Source organism: Acanthopagrus latus, chromosome 11 (genome assembly GCF_904848185.1).
Source record: "Acanthopagrus latus isolate v.2019 chromosome 11, fAcaLat1.1, whole genome shotgun sequence".
NCBI lineage: Eukaryota > Metazoa > Chordata > Actinopteri > Spariformes > Sparidae > Acanthopagrus > Acanthopagrus latus.
Window position 1 is genome coordinate 21759305 of NC_051049.1, and position 17851 is coordinate 21777155.

The 17851-nt window shown below is 41.6% G+C and overlaps 1 protein-coding gene across 3 annotated transcripts in view; it reads left to right on the forward strand.

Annotated features, from left to right (window-relative positions):
* Positions 1-17851, forward strand: part of dennd1b (DENN/MADD domain containing 1B) — a 107329-nt gene that overhangs the window by 68039 nt on the left and 21439 nt on the right. For all 3 annotated transcript variants that reach the window (XM_037114746.1, XM_037114745.1, XM_037114747.1), the window contains 4 exons: positions 158-203; positions 1773-1874; positions 10688-10813; positions 15645-15746. In XM_037114746.1, coding sequence (XP_036970641.1) covers positions 158-203; positions 1773-1874; positions 10688-10813; positions 15645-15746 — 376 coding nt within the window. The remainder of the gene's footprint in view (positions 1-157; positions 204-1772; positions 1875-10687; positions 10814-15644; positions 15747-17851) is intronic.

The window sequence follows — 17851 nt, forward strand, 5'->3', positions numbered from 1 at the left end:
TAGTTATAACTTGATGAATAACTAAAGATGAATTAAGTGTCAAAATCATTCAGAAAGATAATTTCTTTAGTGTAGCCTCCATAAATGTTTCTTTACTTCATGTAACCATCTGATACCAAGTTTGCTCACAGCTTTGTTTCCCTCTCTCCATCCACAGTGCCCCCATGCCATACTTTGTGGGAGTTCATCTTAGTCTTCTGGAGGTATGTTAGTTGATCTGTGGGCATATATATGCATATAAATGTGCATGTATATAAATGTACATAATTATACTGTATGTGCATAATTATACATGCTGCTGCAAATTGATGTATACTGTACGTGCAAAATCTGTGCCGTATGCTAAAAGTTAAATCCTAATTTGCATCAGATATATACAATTTAATTTCAGGGTCCTTGTCAGTTGATTTTCTTAACAAGAATAATCAAACTACATTCAGAGTGGATGCTTTAATTTTATATTGTGAGTTGCTAGCTTTTCCTCTCTGTATGGTAAGCTAATGTTGCACGCGGTTTAGTGACTGTAAGCTCAATTTTTGAAATTTCACAGGGAGAAAAATTTTGCCATCTTCAACACACTGAATCAGAAAAATGACGGAATATTTTCCCTTTTTATCTCTCTGTCTGGTTTGTGTGCATTCTTAACCAGAAGTACAAAAGACAGAGAGAGAAAGGCAGAAAAAGTATCTGCAAACAAAGAGATTTGTACTTCATTGTTAAACCCTGTGTGTCGGTTGGGGGGGGGGGGCAGGCCGTCACCAGCACCGCTGTGGTTCGTGAATGCACGTCTCAAGCACGCGCACATTTGCACTTGTGTGAAAGTGTGAGTGTTTTTGTCTGTGGGTAATTGTGCAAATGCATATGTCGTAATGCACATGTGTGTTTGTGTGTGTGTGTGTTTGTGTGTGATATTTGTCTGACAGTTGCGGCAGTGGCAGTATTTATCACACTCTGCATCCGTGACAGACCCCCTTTCCGCCACTACATAATTAGTCCAGATCAGCATGTGAGCCTCCACTGCACAGGCTGTCACAAAAGTGACAAACTAGAAATTCACACACTATGCTGCCCCCCCAACCACACACACACACGCGCGCGCACACCTGCCTGCATCCTGCACCACACTGAAATAATTGTTGAATTTGTCGCCATCAGGATGCACACAGCACAGCACCACTGTTGTTGTTGATGCATGAGGTTTTGGTGCTGTGGAAAAATCTTTGCACCTTCCCAATGTTCTTCTCAGTGCCATTCTTCATTTTGTGAGCATGTGTGTGTTATAGTAAAGATGTTCTAATATTTTATTTTCCTACGTGCCATTTGTCACCGTTAATCGTAAAGCAGTGTGATGACAGTGTGGTTTTAAATGTGACTGCTGGGTTTTCTCCTTCCTTTTCGGACTGAAATGACTTTGTCTGCTGGGCCACACTCAGAATTTAAAACTTAATTTTATGATTTCAAAATAAAACTATATTCTCTTGACTGTTTCAAATATTAAAAATTCAGGATTCTAGCCAGACAGTTAATTTCTATGAGATACTGGATAGCAAAAGCAAATATCAAGGTAAAATAGTGCTCTAATTCTATTATTTAAAAGCAGGAAATATTTTTTTAACTGTAAATATTACAAGAATGTCTGTATGCAAATTTGACGTATTGTAGTTTTATTTACAGGTGAACGTTGAATTATTTGATATTGTGAGATAATGATTAGAATTGTTTTAAATGACTGTGGCAGTGGCACTGACAACATTGCACATTTCCTCCTATAGAGAGTACGCAGTCGATCACTAGAGGATGTGGTCATTCTGAATGTGGACACAAACACCCTGGAGAGTCCCTTTGATGACCTGCACAACCTGCCCAGTGACGTGGTGAGACACACACACACACACACACACGCACACACACTTCCATAGCTTTTCAACCTTCATTGTCTCATAACATGACACGCAGAGGGTTAATTTTCGTCTCTTACGCAGAGTTTCACTTGCATAAACACACATTCTCTTGTCCACCATAGCCTCTCACACTCAGATACTCACACACACGGCCACATGCACACGCAGTAAAACACACACACAGACCAGCTCACACACATGCAGCAACTTGTCAAAGTATAGCTCTGTCCCCTCCCCACATCATTAATGACTGCAGTACTGGCTCCTCAGATTGTGGCTGTCTAAAGTAAACTCCCGTCGCGTCGTATGACGCTTGAAGGCAAACAGCATTCCCCGACCATCAGAGGCTTGTGGGAAAATGTGCAACTCCCTTCCCTTCATCTCCATCCATTCTAATCATTATTTCACAAAGTCTTGCATTTCTGCCTGCCCACTGGCACGTTTCTGAGAACGAGAGATAGGAGGAGGGAACGAGGCAGTGAAAAGAAAAGAAAAGAAAAGGCAGAGATGGGTGATTTTCTGGGGGAGAGAGTGGGAAGAAGGGGGCCAATTACCAGTGTGGGCAGTGAAGCCACCTGCCAGTGCATCGTCTCTTTAATTAATGGAGCACTGACGCCGGTCAGTGCTACAGGAAGCATCACCACGGCGTCAGGGTCACTCACACATTTACACACATTCACACACACACGCACACTCTTATATACTCACACACACAAACCTAGAGAATAACACACATGCTTGTCTTCACTGTCTTTGTTGAAGCGGGGATCTGTTTGTTTAGCTCTTTTTCCTGGTGTGTGCATTAAAGCTCCTCTGTGAGGCACTGAGGTCCCGCTGAGACTACGGACGCACTATTACCCACACCTAACAGTATATTGTCAGGTTCCACCGCCTACCACTCCTGCCCTACCAGCAGTGTATAGTTCAATCCACTGCCCAGCAGACTCCAGACCCTCTCACATTCACACACTTCTCTGGTTCTACTGATTTTGCACCGCTCAGCCTACTACGACTGCTTACTACCCACGATGATACAGTCTTTCCTACATTTTATACAATTACCTGCCTACTTTCTAGCCTGCTTTGCCAGCCAGCCTGCCTGCCTTCCCGCCCGCCTTACTGCCTGACTGCTCAAGTTTCATGACACCTGTCTGCCTTCTTGTCTCTCTCTCTCGTAGTACTTACCGCCAGCCTGGACGTTTTCTTGCTCCCGCTGTTTGCTTCTCATGCTTCTTTGCCTGTGTGCCTGTCTGGCTACAGTACCTTCCTCTCACTTCCTGCCTGCTTGCTTTCTGCACCCAGGGACTCGAGTCCTAAATTAAATTGCAAACTGAGTTTGTCATAAAAAGGAGTCAGGTCTTTTGAAAAGCGACAGAAGCAGAGAGAAAAGCCTTTGTCTTTGCCGTGTGATAAATTAAGTGGCAGGCTCAGAGCCTTTTTGCTTTGATCCCCTACTCACCATTTTTCCTGACTAATGACAGAACATAGCCCACATATCATGTCAAATTACACCTCCTGAAACGGAAACTTCACTGGCATTAATATATTTATCGCGACAAATTGTTGTTGTTGTTTTTATTCCTATTCGTTTTTTTTTTCCTGTCTCCTCTCATCTTTTCACCGGGCTAGTAGATTAATAAGGAAGCGAGCAGGTACTAATTGAGTGGAATTCCAGGTCTCTTGTTAGTTTGCTTGTTAGTGATGAGGACATGCCACATGGCATTTGATGTTTGTGTTTACACACAAGGCGATGTTTGAGGCATTGTGCAGTTTGTCAAACAGAGGCCTGAAATCTTGATTAATGCTGAGCGATTCTCTGCCTGGGTTGAGCTGCTGTGCGCCGTTTCTGAGCTATTTAAACCACTCTTCATTTCTCTCTAATTCTCACTGTAACACTGGCTACTTAACGCTCAGGCTTTATTCAGTGTGAAACCGAAGCCCTGAGACCTATGAAGTTATCATTATTCCCTCTTAAAAAGCCCCGAATCACTGTGTATGAATATATAAAGCATGAAATGGATTAAAAGGTAAAGGCCACAGGCGATTTTTGTGCGTATGTAACTCAGAGGGAAAACAAAGCACTCTGATGTTGATTTAAGCAAACCTTTAGAGATCCGTCTAATTATGGCAACGCAGGCTGTGAGCACATGTGGACTCTATTACGTGGCTCGGCTGACCAGTGGCCAAGCTTTTAGCAGGTTCAGAGTTCACAGTTGTCCTGAATTAGCCGCCCTCTTTCAGACAGGACCCCTGCACCGGCTCCACTAGTGCCCGCCCCTTAATGGTCTTTCCCCGCAACTTCACACATAATATTTTAGATTTATTGACTTTTACAAATGCTACCATGCCAGTAGTGGTTCCGTTAAGCAGAAAAAGGAAAGATCAGAATAAGGGAGTAATTGGTAGCGGGTCAAAAAAGGATGCAACAATCTTTTGTGAATAACGTTTGACATTTTTTAAATTGGAAACATCGTGTGAATCAAAGGTCCAACGTTAATTGTAGTTTTGTTCTGGATTTGTCTATTTAAAAGCACACGGCACATTTTGACAGTGGAAATATATTAATCACATCAATCTCTCTAATCTTTTTTTCCCTTTTTAGTATTTATTGAAAGTCAATCTTAACATTTCCTTTTTGAACCATTATATATATATTTTTTTATCTTTGTGTTAAAATGCAGATCAATTAATGTTTTTGACGTTTTATTTGAGTGTGTGCTTTTCTTTTATTGTCTATTTTAGATATATACAATAGTAGTTTTTTTTATATTTCAAATTGTATATTTTTAGCAGGATTTTGCATATTTTTCAGATCGACTAAGTTACAGGGAAAGTTTTTGCACATTAATAAATCATACTAATCTCTGGGAGACTGTGCTTGTGTCAGTAAAATCAATATGTTGACAAGCAGAAAAGAAATAAAAGAAAAGAAATACTCGATATAAAAAAAAAAAAACCTGTAGTTTTTCCCTGGAAGATCAAGGTATTTTCTGTTTCCACAGTTCTTCTCCTGCGCAGAGATTGTGCTGATAAAGTTATAATTGGCTTTTGGTTGGTGGAGCTGTTTACCGAGCTAGTCATTAAAAGTATCCAAGAATAGCAAATTAGGAGTCTGTTAATTCTGAAAACAAACAGTGTGTGACTGAATCAGATTTTTATTTGATCCCGGCAATTGATCTCAAACCAATGACGGAAGAATTTTTTCATGTATTATTCTTTCTGTGCCACACATTCAAGGTGAGGTGCTACAATGCAGCTTACATCTTTATTTTCAGATGCTCTCTCTCACATCACAGCCTAATTCCTTCTATTCTCCTCCTCTCTGCCTCTCGCTACTTTGCTGACACCGTGTACCCATACATTCCTAGCCTTCATACATTTGATCATTTGTATTCCCAATAAAGGGGGAAATTTACAGCGTACACTCCTACTTCCTGTATTTCAAGCCTGCATTTGGAGGTTTACAAATGAATGAGGGGGTTGCGGTTGTGTCTGCGCGCCTCTCCTGAGATCACCTGGCACACTTAATCAAACATCGCGGCTTTAATTTGGTGTTTCAGTTTCCGATGCTCCCAGAAAACAACATCTACATCATCGTCTGCAACAGCCGACAGCAGGCGAACGCTCACACATGCAGATGCACAGACACACACAGAGACACCTACACGTTGTCGGCCAGGAATGTTCATCAATGACATTCAGATCTAGTTCAGGAGTAAACTTCTGCTACTCACAGATTTTTCGGTTTGTCCACCAGATTCCCCCATTTTCATTTAATATACAGCCAAGACAAGTGTGTTTCACTTCACTGGTGCCTTCCTCGTATCACGGAGCCATCTACAGTAAAGCCCCTTTGCGTGCTGCACTAACTAGATGGTAGCTCGGCGCTGGGAATGTGGTTGCTCCACCTCAGTCACATACTGTACTTTACCAGAAGCAGTCTCGGTGGCTACAACATATAATAACAAGCTCCGAAGTATTTGATTTCGTTCCCGCTGCCGTGTCTGTACTTTACTTACAGAAAATGGCGAGATCTGCTCATTTAAACCATTATTTTACAGGTTACAATTGTTTTAAATGGCGCTGAACTGTGCATACACTCTCTCCGTGGTGTTTTAGCAGCCCTTCATTTACTCATGTGGCGTTTTAAAAGCTGCACTTCATTTTCACATACTCGTTCTGCCAGCGGTTCACTCCGGATTAGAAGTCAAAAAGGGAGAGCAGCATCACCCACTGCGTTAGTTATTGAAGTGAGAGATGACATTTAGCTGTAGTTAATTATGTATGCAAAACTCAGCCGCTCAGCTGCTATAAGAGGTCAGCTTGACAAAGTAACCCCACACCGGGGAGAGTCTCATGGCAATGAGATAGCCCTATTAAAACACACACACACACACAGACTCTCTCTCCCCGTTGCTTTCTCGCTCTTTTTCATTTGGCTTGACTAATGCATTGTGTTGCATTTATTGAACAAGTCTCACTTCGTGCGTTAATAGTTAATCTATTGTAGTCTTTGTCCATTTGTACATATTTATTTCATCATATCACTTTGCTAATTTATTATTCACCCAAGTTAATTCTGGTATCAAAGCAAAGACTAGAAGTTAATGATCTTATGTGGTTAGTTACAATAGGTTGTAATTAACACCTCCTCAATGTAAGTGATATCCCAATTACTGTGCACTTTTACCGTAAGACTGAAAACGGAGGTTCATTTAAAAGAAATCATGAAAATATCGAGTATTTGTTTAAAATTGAACGAATGAATTTCATACATTCCAAGTATGTGTGTGTGTGAGTGTTTGTGCATGTGTGAGAGTATACGCCGGTTTTCCGTGTGTCTTTGTTCAGATTTGCGTGTGTGTGCATTTGTGTGTACGTGAGTGTGTGTACAGTTCAGACTGCAGCACATCAAAAGAAAGTGGGAGATTTTCATAACTATTTTTTTTTCTTTGTAGTTCTTTAATTGCGTCCCCATGGCTTTCTTTCCCTGGACAGAATCTTAAACAAAACATTCTTTTTTTGTGAGAAGAAAACCCAACTTTCTATTTATTTATTTTTTTAACAACAGACAAGTGTCAGGGTCGTTATTTGGGAGGGGGTTTTTTATGCTTTCGTGAAAATTTAGAAGGATTATTCTAAATATATATTCAGAGTTTTTTTAACTTTTGCTGCTTTTTTTAAACCATTTTTTTCAATTACTCAGTAGTTAATATGATATTGTCAGACAGACTTGACCCTTTTTTCATGTTTTTTTTGTTTTTCTGCTTTTTTGTTGTTGACTGAAAGTGGAGGATTATTTCCAAGAGTTAATTACCAGCAATTGACCGGGTTTCATATGATGTGTTATATGGTGTTTTCTAGAAATATTATACAATTTGATCATTTTATTAGGTTGGATTTTAGAATGAAGCAGCCGAGCTACACCATCTCAGAGACAAAGAAAGAGAGAGGTGTGGTTATTATTATATTTTGAAATTCTCCAAAAGCTGATATTAAGTATATATAAACACACAGTACACACTCAGTACCTGCATATTCTGTATTCACATGCATTTGAGTGCGATACGAGTTGGGCGATGAATGTTTGTGTTCATATCAATGTATCCAATGAATCCATATGCAGACATTCACACATATGCCTGGTGTCACCTACAGCGGTATCATCCCTTACAGTCAGGCAGGGATCATGATTGCACCTGCTAATTACCATCTCCAGCTGGAGAGTTAAATGGAGATCTGTTCTATGTCTGACCTTTGACCCTGTGCTCTTTATGTGACGCACTTCAAACCCTGTTTGGGCCTGGCTGGGCCGGGCCTTAATGAGACCCCATGTCTGCCCTCTGTGGGCTGTGCGCTTTGGATGCCCCGCTTTCATCCCCAACCATCTTCCCTTGATGTAAATTGAAAAGATCACAGCTATGGGGAGAAGACCTGTACTGGAAAGGCCCCTCTGCATAGATTATGAATATCATAACTCAACAGTTTTTTTTTTTTTTTTTCCCCGACTCTCGCCCAACCACCCACTCCCCTCTCTCCTCCTGCCACCCCTTCCCTGTACAATGCTATAGTTCTAATTGGACCCAATGGGGGACTCTGTGCCTTTGATCTCATCACCGCCACTGTGACTTTACACTAAAAAATGTCACTGCCAAATTGGGTTATCACCTGTAGAGCCTGGCCTTCCTCTGATGCCTGTACGCATATCGTTAGCTTCACTCAGACGGTAGAAGTTAATTAGTTTGACAGAGCCATTACCGTGGAGGCATACCTGATGATTGTGGCGTAGGCGCCATATTCAAAACCCAACTGCTCAACACACATTTACTTTTTGGCGTCAGATATGTGAAGGAGAGCACCGCAGACCATGGCCCTTTTTTCTATTAGCAAAAACGATATCTGGTATCTGCTATATTTGTTATAAGTGACAATTTAATTAATTACCACATGCAACCAAAAGAGGAGATTTTTCATTATCCTAAACCTTACTCGTGAATAAATGTGAAACTTTGAACTTAGCGCTTTATCACCCATTTTTCTGTAACACTGGGAAACAAAACACGGTGGAGTGGTGTCCCCACCTCATTAAAAAGTGTTTGCCACTGCAGTGCTCTCACCCGTTCAAAGCGGCTGTACAGAACTCTGTGTGCAGAGTAAACTCTGCTATCCCGTCTTCTCTGACAGTCTTTGGGGTATGCCTCCCCCACTTAGACTGACATTGTGTTCGCTTTGATTACCCCCCCACCCCCCCATGAAAAAAAGACAGTTTAATGATTTGCAAGGAGGAAAAAAAAAAATCAGTGAAAACGCACATAAACATGAAATATTAATTTCAGAAAGGGCTTTACATAAACATAAAAGCATTTAGCACAATGAGTGAATATGGAGATGACACTTGTTAATTTATCCGTGATAAACTTCCTGTTTGATGCCTGGGAGCATTCGCAATGGCAGCACGGGGACGCTGTGGAGAGTGAGAAAGCCCAGGGGAGAGAAATCGACGCTGTTCGTTTTGTCTTTGTCCCAGTTTAAGACTGCCACTCTCTCTGTCTCGCTTTCTCTCCCTCCCTCTCAGCCTCTCTTTCTTTCTGCCTGTCCTTTGTATGAGCTGTGCTAACACTTTGCTTCTCCTCCCTGAAGTTTTCCAGATAGGCTAATTGCAGACGCCAGACCCCCGATATCCCTCTAATGCCGCCGCTGCACAGCGTGATATATTTGGCCACCACTGATTGAAATAGACCTGATCAAAATTTTATCACATCACAGAAGAAGTGGGGTCATGTAATAAGTTGACACAACCTCAGATTTTCGCCTGCTTTCATCTCTCCTGCCTTCTCTCTGTGCCCACATATACCCCTGCTACCAATTAAGACTAATAACGCTGATATATAAGATTTGTTGTAAATGCTTTAGGTTGCTTTACAGAGGTGGACAAGCCAGACAATTAAGTGAGTATCTGACACCTACACCGGGCATAAAACCAGCAGAGCGCATGCCGCAAAATGTTGCACTGCATTAATACCGCAATACGTGATTGAATGAACTGGTGAAATATGCAGTGCAGTGTTAACTGTAACCAAAAATGTTCATAACTCTGTTTTGTTCTGCTAATTACTTTATCAGTTCTGCATGGGCGGACAGTTTTCTCACTCCAAATTAAGACAACGGAGTGGTGAAGTGAGGTATAATGTCCTTACCTCGAGAACTTCTGTTTAATCTGTGCGACAGTTAGATGCCAGATCCGCACCAGCCGCAGGTCTACAGGCGACGCTTTTCTGAGTTCTTATGTCTAGCAAAATATCTTATTATAGATTGCTAGACAGCATAGGATATAAGATGAAACAATGGAAAGATTTTCAGTGATGAATTATAATCAATGTTTTCCACTAATTGAGGTTAGAGGTAAAACTTATAGGTATTTCTTTTTTAAAATCATAATTTAAGCCCATATTGCTGCAGCCCACACCAAAACTGCATTAAAGTAATATAGACCTCCTGTGCAACCCAATCAAACGTTGTGCTTTTGTGCTAAGCTGGCACAACCCACACAGAGAGCAGCAGTCCCTCCGCTATCTCTGCCTCCTCCTTGCTCTGCCACAATACAGTCAGACTACTGCTGAGCAGGTGAGGAGAGCCTCTTGACAACTTCCTTCCCAGACTCCCCAGGGCCCCGTGGCCAGGGTGAATCTTTTGTCATCCTAAAACAAGCTCGGGCCTGCTGCTCCTCCACTCTCGCCTGGAGTCCTGGAGACAGAGCCAGGAGTAGGGGAAAATAATTAAAGACATTTTATGTCAAGAGTCCCTTTCTAGAGGGAGTTCGCAAGAGCCAACAGGGGAGGGGAAAACAGGAGGACTGGAAAGAAAGAGGAGGAGAGTAAGAAATGGAAGGAGAAGGTGATGGGAGGAGAGCGGGGGTGGCAGCGTGGAGAGAGAGGGTGAGAGAGGAAGAGCAAGGATGCAAGTTTCCATTTCCTCTCCGCCGTCCCCTCCCGCTCGCTGCCTCCCCCCCCCCGTCCTCGGCTCAATTAGCAAAGCAGCAGGTGCTCTCAGCAGCACAACAGATAAGCTCGGAGGAAAGGCAGAAGCTTTTCCCTTTCTTTTCTTTCCTTTTTTGAGATGACCTGCAAATGTGATACTTCACACCCGGAATGGGCTAGCTGTTTCCTCCACCAATTTCAGAGGTGATAATTTAACTTTTACCCCTCTATCTCTCCCTCCCCCCTCCACCCTAACCCTCTCCCTCTCTCTCTTTCTTTCTCTCCCTCCGTCTTTGTATTTTTCACCAGGTATCCTCTCTGAAGGGCAAGTTGAAGAAGCAGTCGACAGCAACAGGATGTGGCGTGGCGAGGGCCTTTCTTAGAGCGCAGGCCGCTCTGTTTGGATCCTACCGAGATGCCCTCAGATATAAACCTGTAAGGACCCAGTCATCAATCACTACTGACCATTAATCACTACTGCTGCTGTGTTACATATAGTACAGATGTTTTTTGCTTAAAGAATTTATGATTGGATATATGTTCCCTATCAATCCCAGAACATGATACTTATTTCCAGCATCTGCTCACACACTTTCTGATTTCCCTCTGAAGGAATCAACATACATATTTTTTCCTCCGCACCAATACAACAGATGTGAACGAAACATTTGTTTAGGAAAAAATCCGCATCAACATCAGGGCTGATATTGCATATATTACAGTCATCTATCTGTTGTTTATTTTTTTGTTTCGCCAATCACTCGTTTACACCAGTGTTTACTGTCATTTGAACAGCATTCTTCTGTTTGGAAAACGTGAAAAAGAAAATGTGCTCTATAATGAAATGTGCATCTGGTATATGGGATTCTCGTGATTTCGCAACCTTAACCAACATCTCTTCAGGAAAAAATGTCTCCCTTACTCTGGATATCACAGAACATTGTGTTAATAGTTTCATGACGGCATTTCTAGAGACTAGTTCCTCAGTAGATGATATTTCCATTGAAAACTGATCACAGTGAGATCTCTGGATTATCTAAATAAATGTTTGTTTTTTCAATACAGTGAAATTCCACTTATATCCCTCTCAAAGACCAGCATCCCGAAAACCTAAAGCCAGTGTTGTTGTCAAGACCACCTAAACCCGGATCCACTCCATAAAATTGATCTGATCCACATTTGCATGAAAAACACCTGCAGAAATCAAATGAATATTCCTCTTCATTCACCCTTTTCAATTGCCATATACCTGTGTGCGTGTATGTACAGATTACGTATATCCTAAGAAATGTCTTGATAAAGTAATCATAAGGCGTTGCAGGGAGTGAATTTATGTTTTGGGTATTTAATTTTGTTTTCTATGAGCAAACAACTACAAACACACAGGAGCTGAAATCAACTTGACCTTAATATTTATTCAACACCCCTTTTCATTGTTTTACAATTGACCTACATGAAACATTTTCTTCCTGGGTGACTCTTGTCTTCCTTTTGACACAGTAAAGTTCAAGATACAATGCAATGTCAGTACAGTGATATTCCTGCAGTTGTGGTCTTGACATGTCTTGATATGAATACCCGAGTCCTCTTTGGCTGAGACCAGGACAAGACCCCGAAGAAATTTGCTCTGTTCTTAGAACCGGTCTTCTGAAGGGAGATTTTAATTTTAGTGTTTGTTTTTTTTTCTGTCTTTGGCTGAACTGACCACTCAGACTCATTACAGACTGATCCCTGGACTTGACAGCAAAAACATATTTATAAAAACCTTGTTTCAACAATGGTCATGCTCTTTTGAATTGTATTTAAAAACAAGAATAATCAGATTTTGAGTATAAAGGCTGCAGATTGCATTTTGATACACTAGCAGATCTAATCACGAATATATTGGCTCTTCAGAATGTGCAGCACTCAGTAGCCATCTCAGTTTGGGTGAGTTGAGTCAAATTTCACTGGAGCCTGGTTAGACTGGGGCAGTTTTGACTGAAAGTAAAAGGTGTGTTTTCAGCTGGAGCGCAGAGCTAAGGTGGGCCTGTCTGATGCAGTGAAATGTCAGAGGAGCTGAAAAGAGTCAGGACGTTCCCTTTGAAGATCCCTTTTAGCCATCTTTGGTGTTTTACTCTCCTTTACTAAGCTCCCCTAACATTTTTTTTTCTGGATCTTTTCTGCTTATCAAGTCTGAGTCAGAGCACAGCAAACTACAGCATGTCCTGTTTGTCAAATAGCGAAGCCTTTGTTCCTTTGGCTTTGAGATTAATTGGACTTTGTGGACTCCCGGAGTCAAGATGCTACATTATTGATGCTGTCTTTCTTTTCTCTGTATACAGACAGTATACGAACAAACTGCCTCCCCTCTGACACAAGTACTGAGACTCAGTGTATGCGTGTGTTTGTGTATGTGGGAGCTCAACATGCAGTAATTTCTTAGTTCGCTCACGCCGTGTTATCTTTTAGACAGGATCCTTATAAAAGCCGTGGAGTTAACATGCATGCACTCAGGTAAGCGTGCACAAATCTGCCTTCATGAAGATACTGATGATACTCCCTCTGTTCTGATATTTGTGGAATATCACTCTGCTAGGTATTGGTATTGAGCTGAGGAAAAAGATCTTCCTCGACAGAGCTGAGCCGAGCGCTGTGGTTCACAGGCACATGTGCCTCGACAGAAGGAGGGGTGTGGATGCTTGGTGGGAGTCTTGCTGAGTTGTAAATGAAACAAATACTGGAAAATGATAATGAGTTAAGACACAATCAGCTGATGAGAACAGCATTTCTTAGGTCATCAATTTCAGCTTTCGTTGATGCTCCCCCAGGTGCTTCTCACCAGCTCAACACACACGTGTCGAGTTAAAAGGACCTGAAATAGCATCTCGAATTAGTTTTCACCACCACTGATGAAGCTAAGTCGGGTTGGTGCATGTACGTATTCCCGACTCTGTGCTCGGTGTTATTTGAGGGCAGAATTAGCGGAAGTTTGAACTCAAGTAAGCAGGTAACCTGTTCATACCATCCAACCTGATGTGAAAACTCGCACTCTTGGCGGAGGCCGAGGTGCCATCACACATCTTACACAATCCCCTTTTTCTCATGCTATTGCAGATTGAGTTAACATGTTCACATGCAGGAGAAGTCCTCCACAAGAAGACGCAGGTCTTAATCAAGGTGCCGTTTGTTTTTCGGGAACAAATTGCACCTATTTAATGTCCTCTCTGATCAGATTTGGACCTCAGGGCTTCCAGTGCTGAGATTATGCTAAACAAGCTGGATGATGATTTCATATTTGTCATGGATTTTCATATCCATTTAAGGGGCTTTTTTCAGGTTTTGTGGCAGAATGCTGCAATGCTGTTTGGTTTTGAAAATCCATACATTTGTGGACTACCTTGTCGAATTTCCATCGGCATGTCGGTTAATAGATTAACAAAACATTTTCCTTTTTGGGTCCAGTCTACTCTGATTGGTCAGCTCTTACAGGCCTGAGCTCACCGTGTTTCTTTATCAGCTCAATCTGTGTTTTTGCTGCCACAACTGCGCTGGGCTGTGTTGCATCACAACATTACAAAAGTCCAGCACCTAAATCTTATAGCCAAAAAAAAAAAAAAAATTACAAAAATACCTCAATCCTACCTTTGACAATAAGGGAACTTATAACTAAAAGACGCAGAGGGATGCACGTCTGGCTGCATGTATATACTATATACTGTACTGTTTGTTGTGGACAACTGACTGTTGGATCTGATGATTGATTTGGATTTGATAATTTTTCCTGATTATTGGAATATTTTTTTATTCAATTGCTGATTAGATAAAAATAATTTTAAAATGCACTACTTTGTCCCTGATACAGCCAGCAATCTGCAAAGTAACTAGGAACTTAGATACTTAGTGGAAGTATAATATAGCAAACAATGGAAATACTTAAGTAGAGTACAGATACCTCAAAATTGTACTTAAGTATAGTACCTGAATGAATATGCTTAATAAAATTCCATCACTGAATATTAGTACCACCCCAGCTGCAAGTTGTGTCTCTAAATAAACTTTGTTTCAATAAATCAACTTCATTTGTGACACACAATTAAGACATTGTTTTATTTTATGCTTTAACTAGAAGTTGTTGATGTCTTTCTTGTGCCCGATGTCCTCGGTGTGGTGATACTCTTAAAATCATTCCTTTGTTCTTTTGGAGCAGTTAAGGGATTAGTTTTAACTACTAGTTCGATTCCAGCAGCAGTAGCACTTGGTATTTGGTGCAGGCCGGCGTGAACCAAAGGATTTTGTTGAATCTTGAAGTTGAGTTTGGTTGTTTTTTCAGCAGCAGTAAGTCTCCGAATGGTCTGAGGCTGTATCAGCCAGATGGAGACTGCAAAGCTGATTAAACTACAACAAGCTACTTTCAACTCGCCTTTTTACGAGAGAATACGCCTTAAAAACTTTTGGTGATGTAAGTGGAGCAGTATTCCTGTGATGTAATGTGGGCCACTGGTATCATCCGCCCATCCTCGAAAATGGGTTAGTCTCCGGTGTTGTTAAGTTGTTTTTATGTGCCACACTGTGCTCACAGCCTCAAACAGACAAAGTGCATTGTTTTACACAAGAAGAATTTAGAGCATCATTGAAATATGTGAGAATTATGTTAATTATGCGAAAACATGAATTGGAAATTACCGTGAGGCTGTTTGTGATTGGCCTGCAGTGGTTCTGTTGTCATCCTCCGTGTCTATAGCTCACAGGCCAACTGACATGATGTAAGAAATAGTAATAATGTGATGATGTGTTCTTGTGCAGTACTGGGGAGTTTACTGGGACACTGTCTTCTGGTCTTGGGGAGATTGTGCGCATTCTGCCAGCGGAACTAGTTTCTGTTTTGATGTCTTTTTTTCTCTTCTTCCTCCTTCTTCCTCTTCCTTCCTCTTCCCTTCCTGTCTCTCTGTTGGACTCATTTTCAGATTTCAGGCCCACTTATCTCACTCATGAAGAAATCAGTTGAAATACTCCTCGGTTAGAGCAGATCTGTCGCAGTGCACAGAGATAACGGACACGATGTGTGCGTTGCAACACTGTGATTGATATTATAACAACATTGTTTGGTTTAGACCCCCTGCTTTTTCGAGCCACCAAACGCATCTGCCGTAGTTCCTGTGGCTCATTTCTGAACTAAGTAAACATGGTGAAAAACAGATTGGTACAAAGAGAAGTGAGCCAAAATGAATTAGTATTAATTGTTTATTTTAATTTTTTGCCAATAACGTCTCTGTGGACTCCTCAGGGGGAGCCAATCACTTTCTGCGAGGAAAGCTTTGTGAACCATCGCTCGAGCACCATGAAGAACTTCCTGTCCATGGCTGTCAACCTGCAGCTCTTCAAACAGGTACAAACAGCTGTCTATGTGTAAGTGAGTGTGCTTGTGTGAATGTATGTGTCACAAACACAACTACTCATGGTGGTGTTCTGCAGCTAGTAAAATGGATCTGACCATAGGAAAATGTTAAAAATCTGGAAAGTTGTAGGATTACGTGTGACCTACATGTGTGCATGGTGTGGAAATGTCTTGATTCTTATGATCCATGGTGGTGCTAATGCAGGAGATTGTGCATTGTTGCAGTGACGGAACATAATTGGACTCACTTGCATCTAACTGTAGACTAACGTTACTTTGAAATGCAGTTATCAACAGTGAATGATAAAAAATGTATCTGATATATTTAAAGGGAATGTTTGGCCACATTTAGGATTATATGAACTCACTGGGAAGCAGGAACTGGACAAGAAGCATGCTGTTTGCAAAATCTGTTACATAAAAATTCGTACCACATGACGATATGACAATACACACCTCTAATGAGCAACACTGAAATGAAGTAAACTTAGGTCCACCATTGTCATATTACAGTTATTAATCTTAGGTCCTGCTCACACAGAGTCTTGTCGCTAAAAATGTGTCTACTTCAAAAATGTCTTGGAAAAATGTTTATGGGGCGAGATAGCAAGTGATCACATGAATTAGATCGGTGTGAGCGCTAGGTGCGCCCTGAACAAATAGTTTCGCTGTTGATGCATTTCTATTGTTTGCTGCTTACATAGCAACAAATAGATACGTTACCTTCACTCTACCTATCCTGGACTAGTTAAACAAAAAAGAAACACACTTTAGCCAGATCAACATCTTTTCGACCCAAGCGACAGTGCTCATATTGCTTTTGCCCACAGGGGCCGCCAGAATCAACAAAAAATGAAAGGTCCTTGTAGCCGCTTTAATGTTGATGAGTAAAACTAGAACTTTTACTGATCCTGAGATCATAATTATAACAACGATGCTGTCGGTTACATGGGCACATTGACAGATGCACCACTCTATCCTGTCAGCTCTAGACCAGCAGAAATTGAGAGAGATGACTGAGTGCTTATAAGGTGGGTTACTCTGTCCTCTCCCGTCAGTGTCAGGTTATTTTTGAGCTGTTTATTTTTTGAGCACATTTTTCTTTCCCTTAGAATTTTAAAATCTTTATTTTTTTCCTCTCGGCACCCCTTGTGCTCAGCAAACTGTCATCTGGGTAAAGTTAGCATTTAGTATCTTGACAGTTCAGTTGTTCAGAGTGAGGAGGAATGGAGAGGAGAGAGGCCTGGGATTACAGCCTGTTATTGACCCCCAGAAACTGTTTACTGTGGTTATCTCTCAACACATGTCTTCATGTCTCTCTGTATGCTAAATTTTGCCTCCTGTACAAACAAAACCATGATAACTCAGGTCTGTTTAAAGTATTTTTACCATATCAAGTTTCCGTTCTGTTTTCAACATGTATGCCCAAGCCTGTGAAATCAAAAAATGTGGTTTGAAATTTATTGCAGAAAACTGGAAGTCCACCACTTCTAGACACAATATTGTAAACACCACTGTGTTCATGTGTATATTCATGTGCTGTGTATGTGGAGGATATGTGCACGTGTGCAGGTATCCTTTATTCATGTGTGGTTACATGAGTTTCCCTTAAAATCACTCATGTATACTTAATATGTTTTTCTTCTCAAATCCCTTCAGCAATGCTGAACTTAACCAAGCCAGAGCTGAGTGGAGAGACACCTCTGGCTCCGACGAAAATTTCCTCTCACCCCTTGAATTTTTCTTTGCGCTCTCTGACCCATGATAGTGGTGTGATTTACCCCCGAGAGTTGCAGCACAGCGGCCCTCAATCAGCCTTTTGTTTCCGTGGACACTCTGCCCCGTCTATAATTTTCCCAGGCAGAGCAGATAGCGAGTAGCAGTTCAAAGCCTCCTCCCGGCTGGCTCCTGCCTCAGCGGTAGCATTGGGAAACAGGCCCTTATCTCCTCCTCCTCCTCCTCCTCCTCCTCCTCCTCCTCCTCCTCCTCTCCAGCACGGGGGATGGGGTGAGCTTATCTCCTCCACTCCTCTTTTCGACTAAAGTGAGAGAGGCCAGCGGTCCACCCGGGCTCTGCTCTGGCCATGACCCACATGC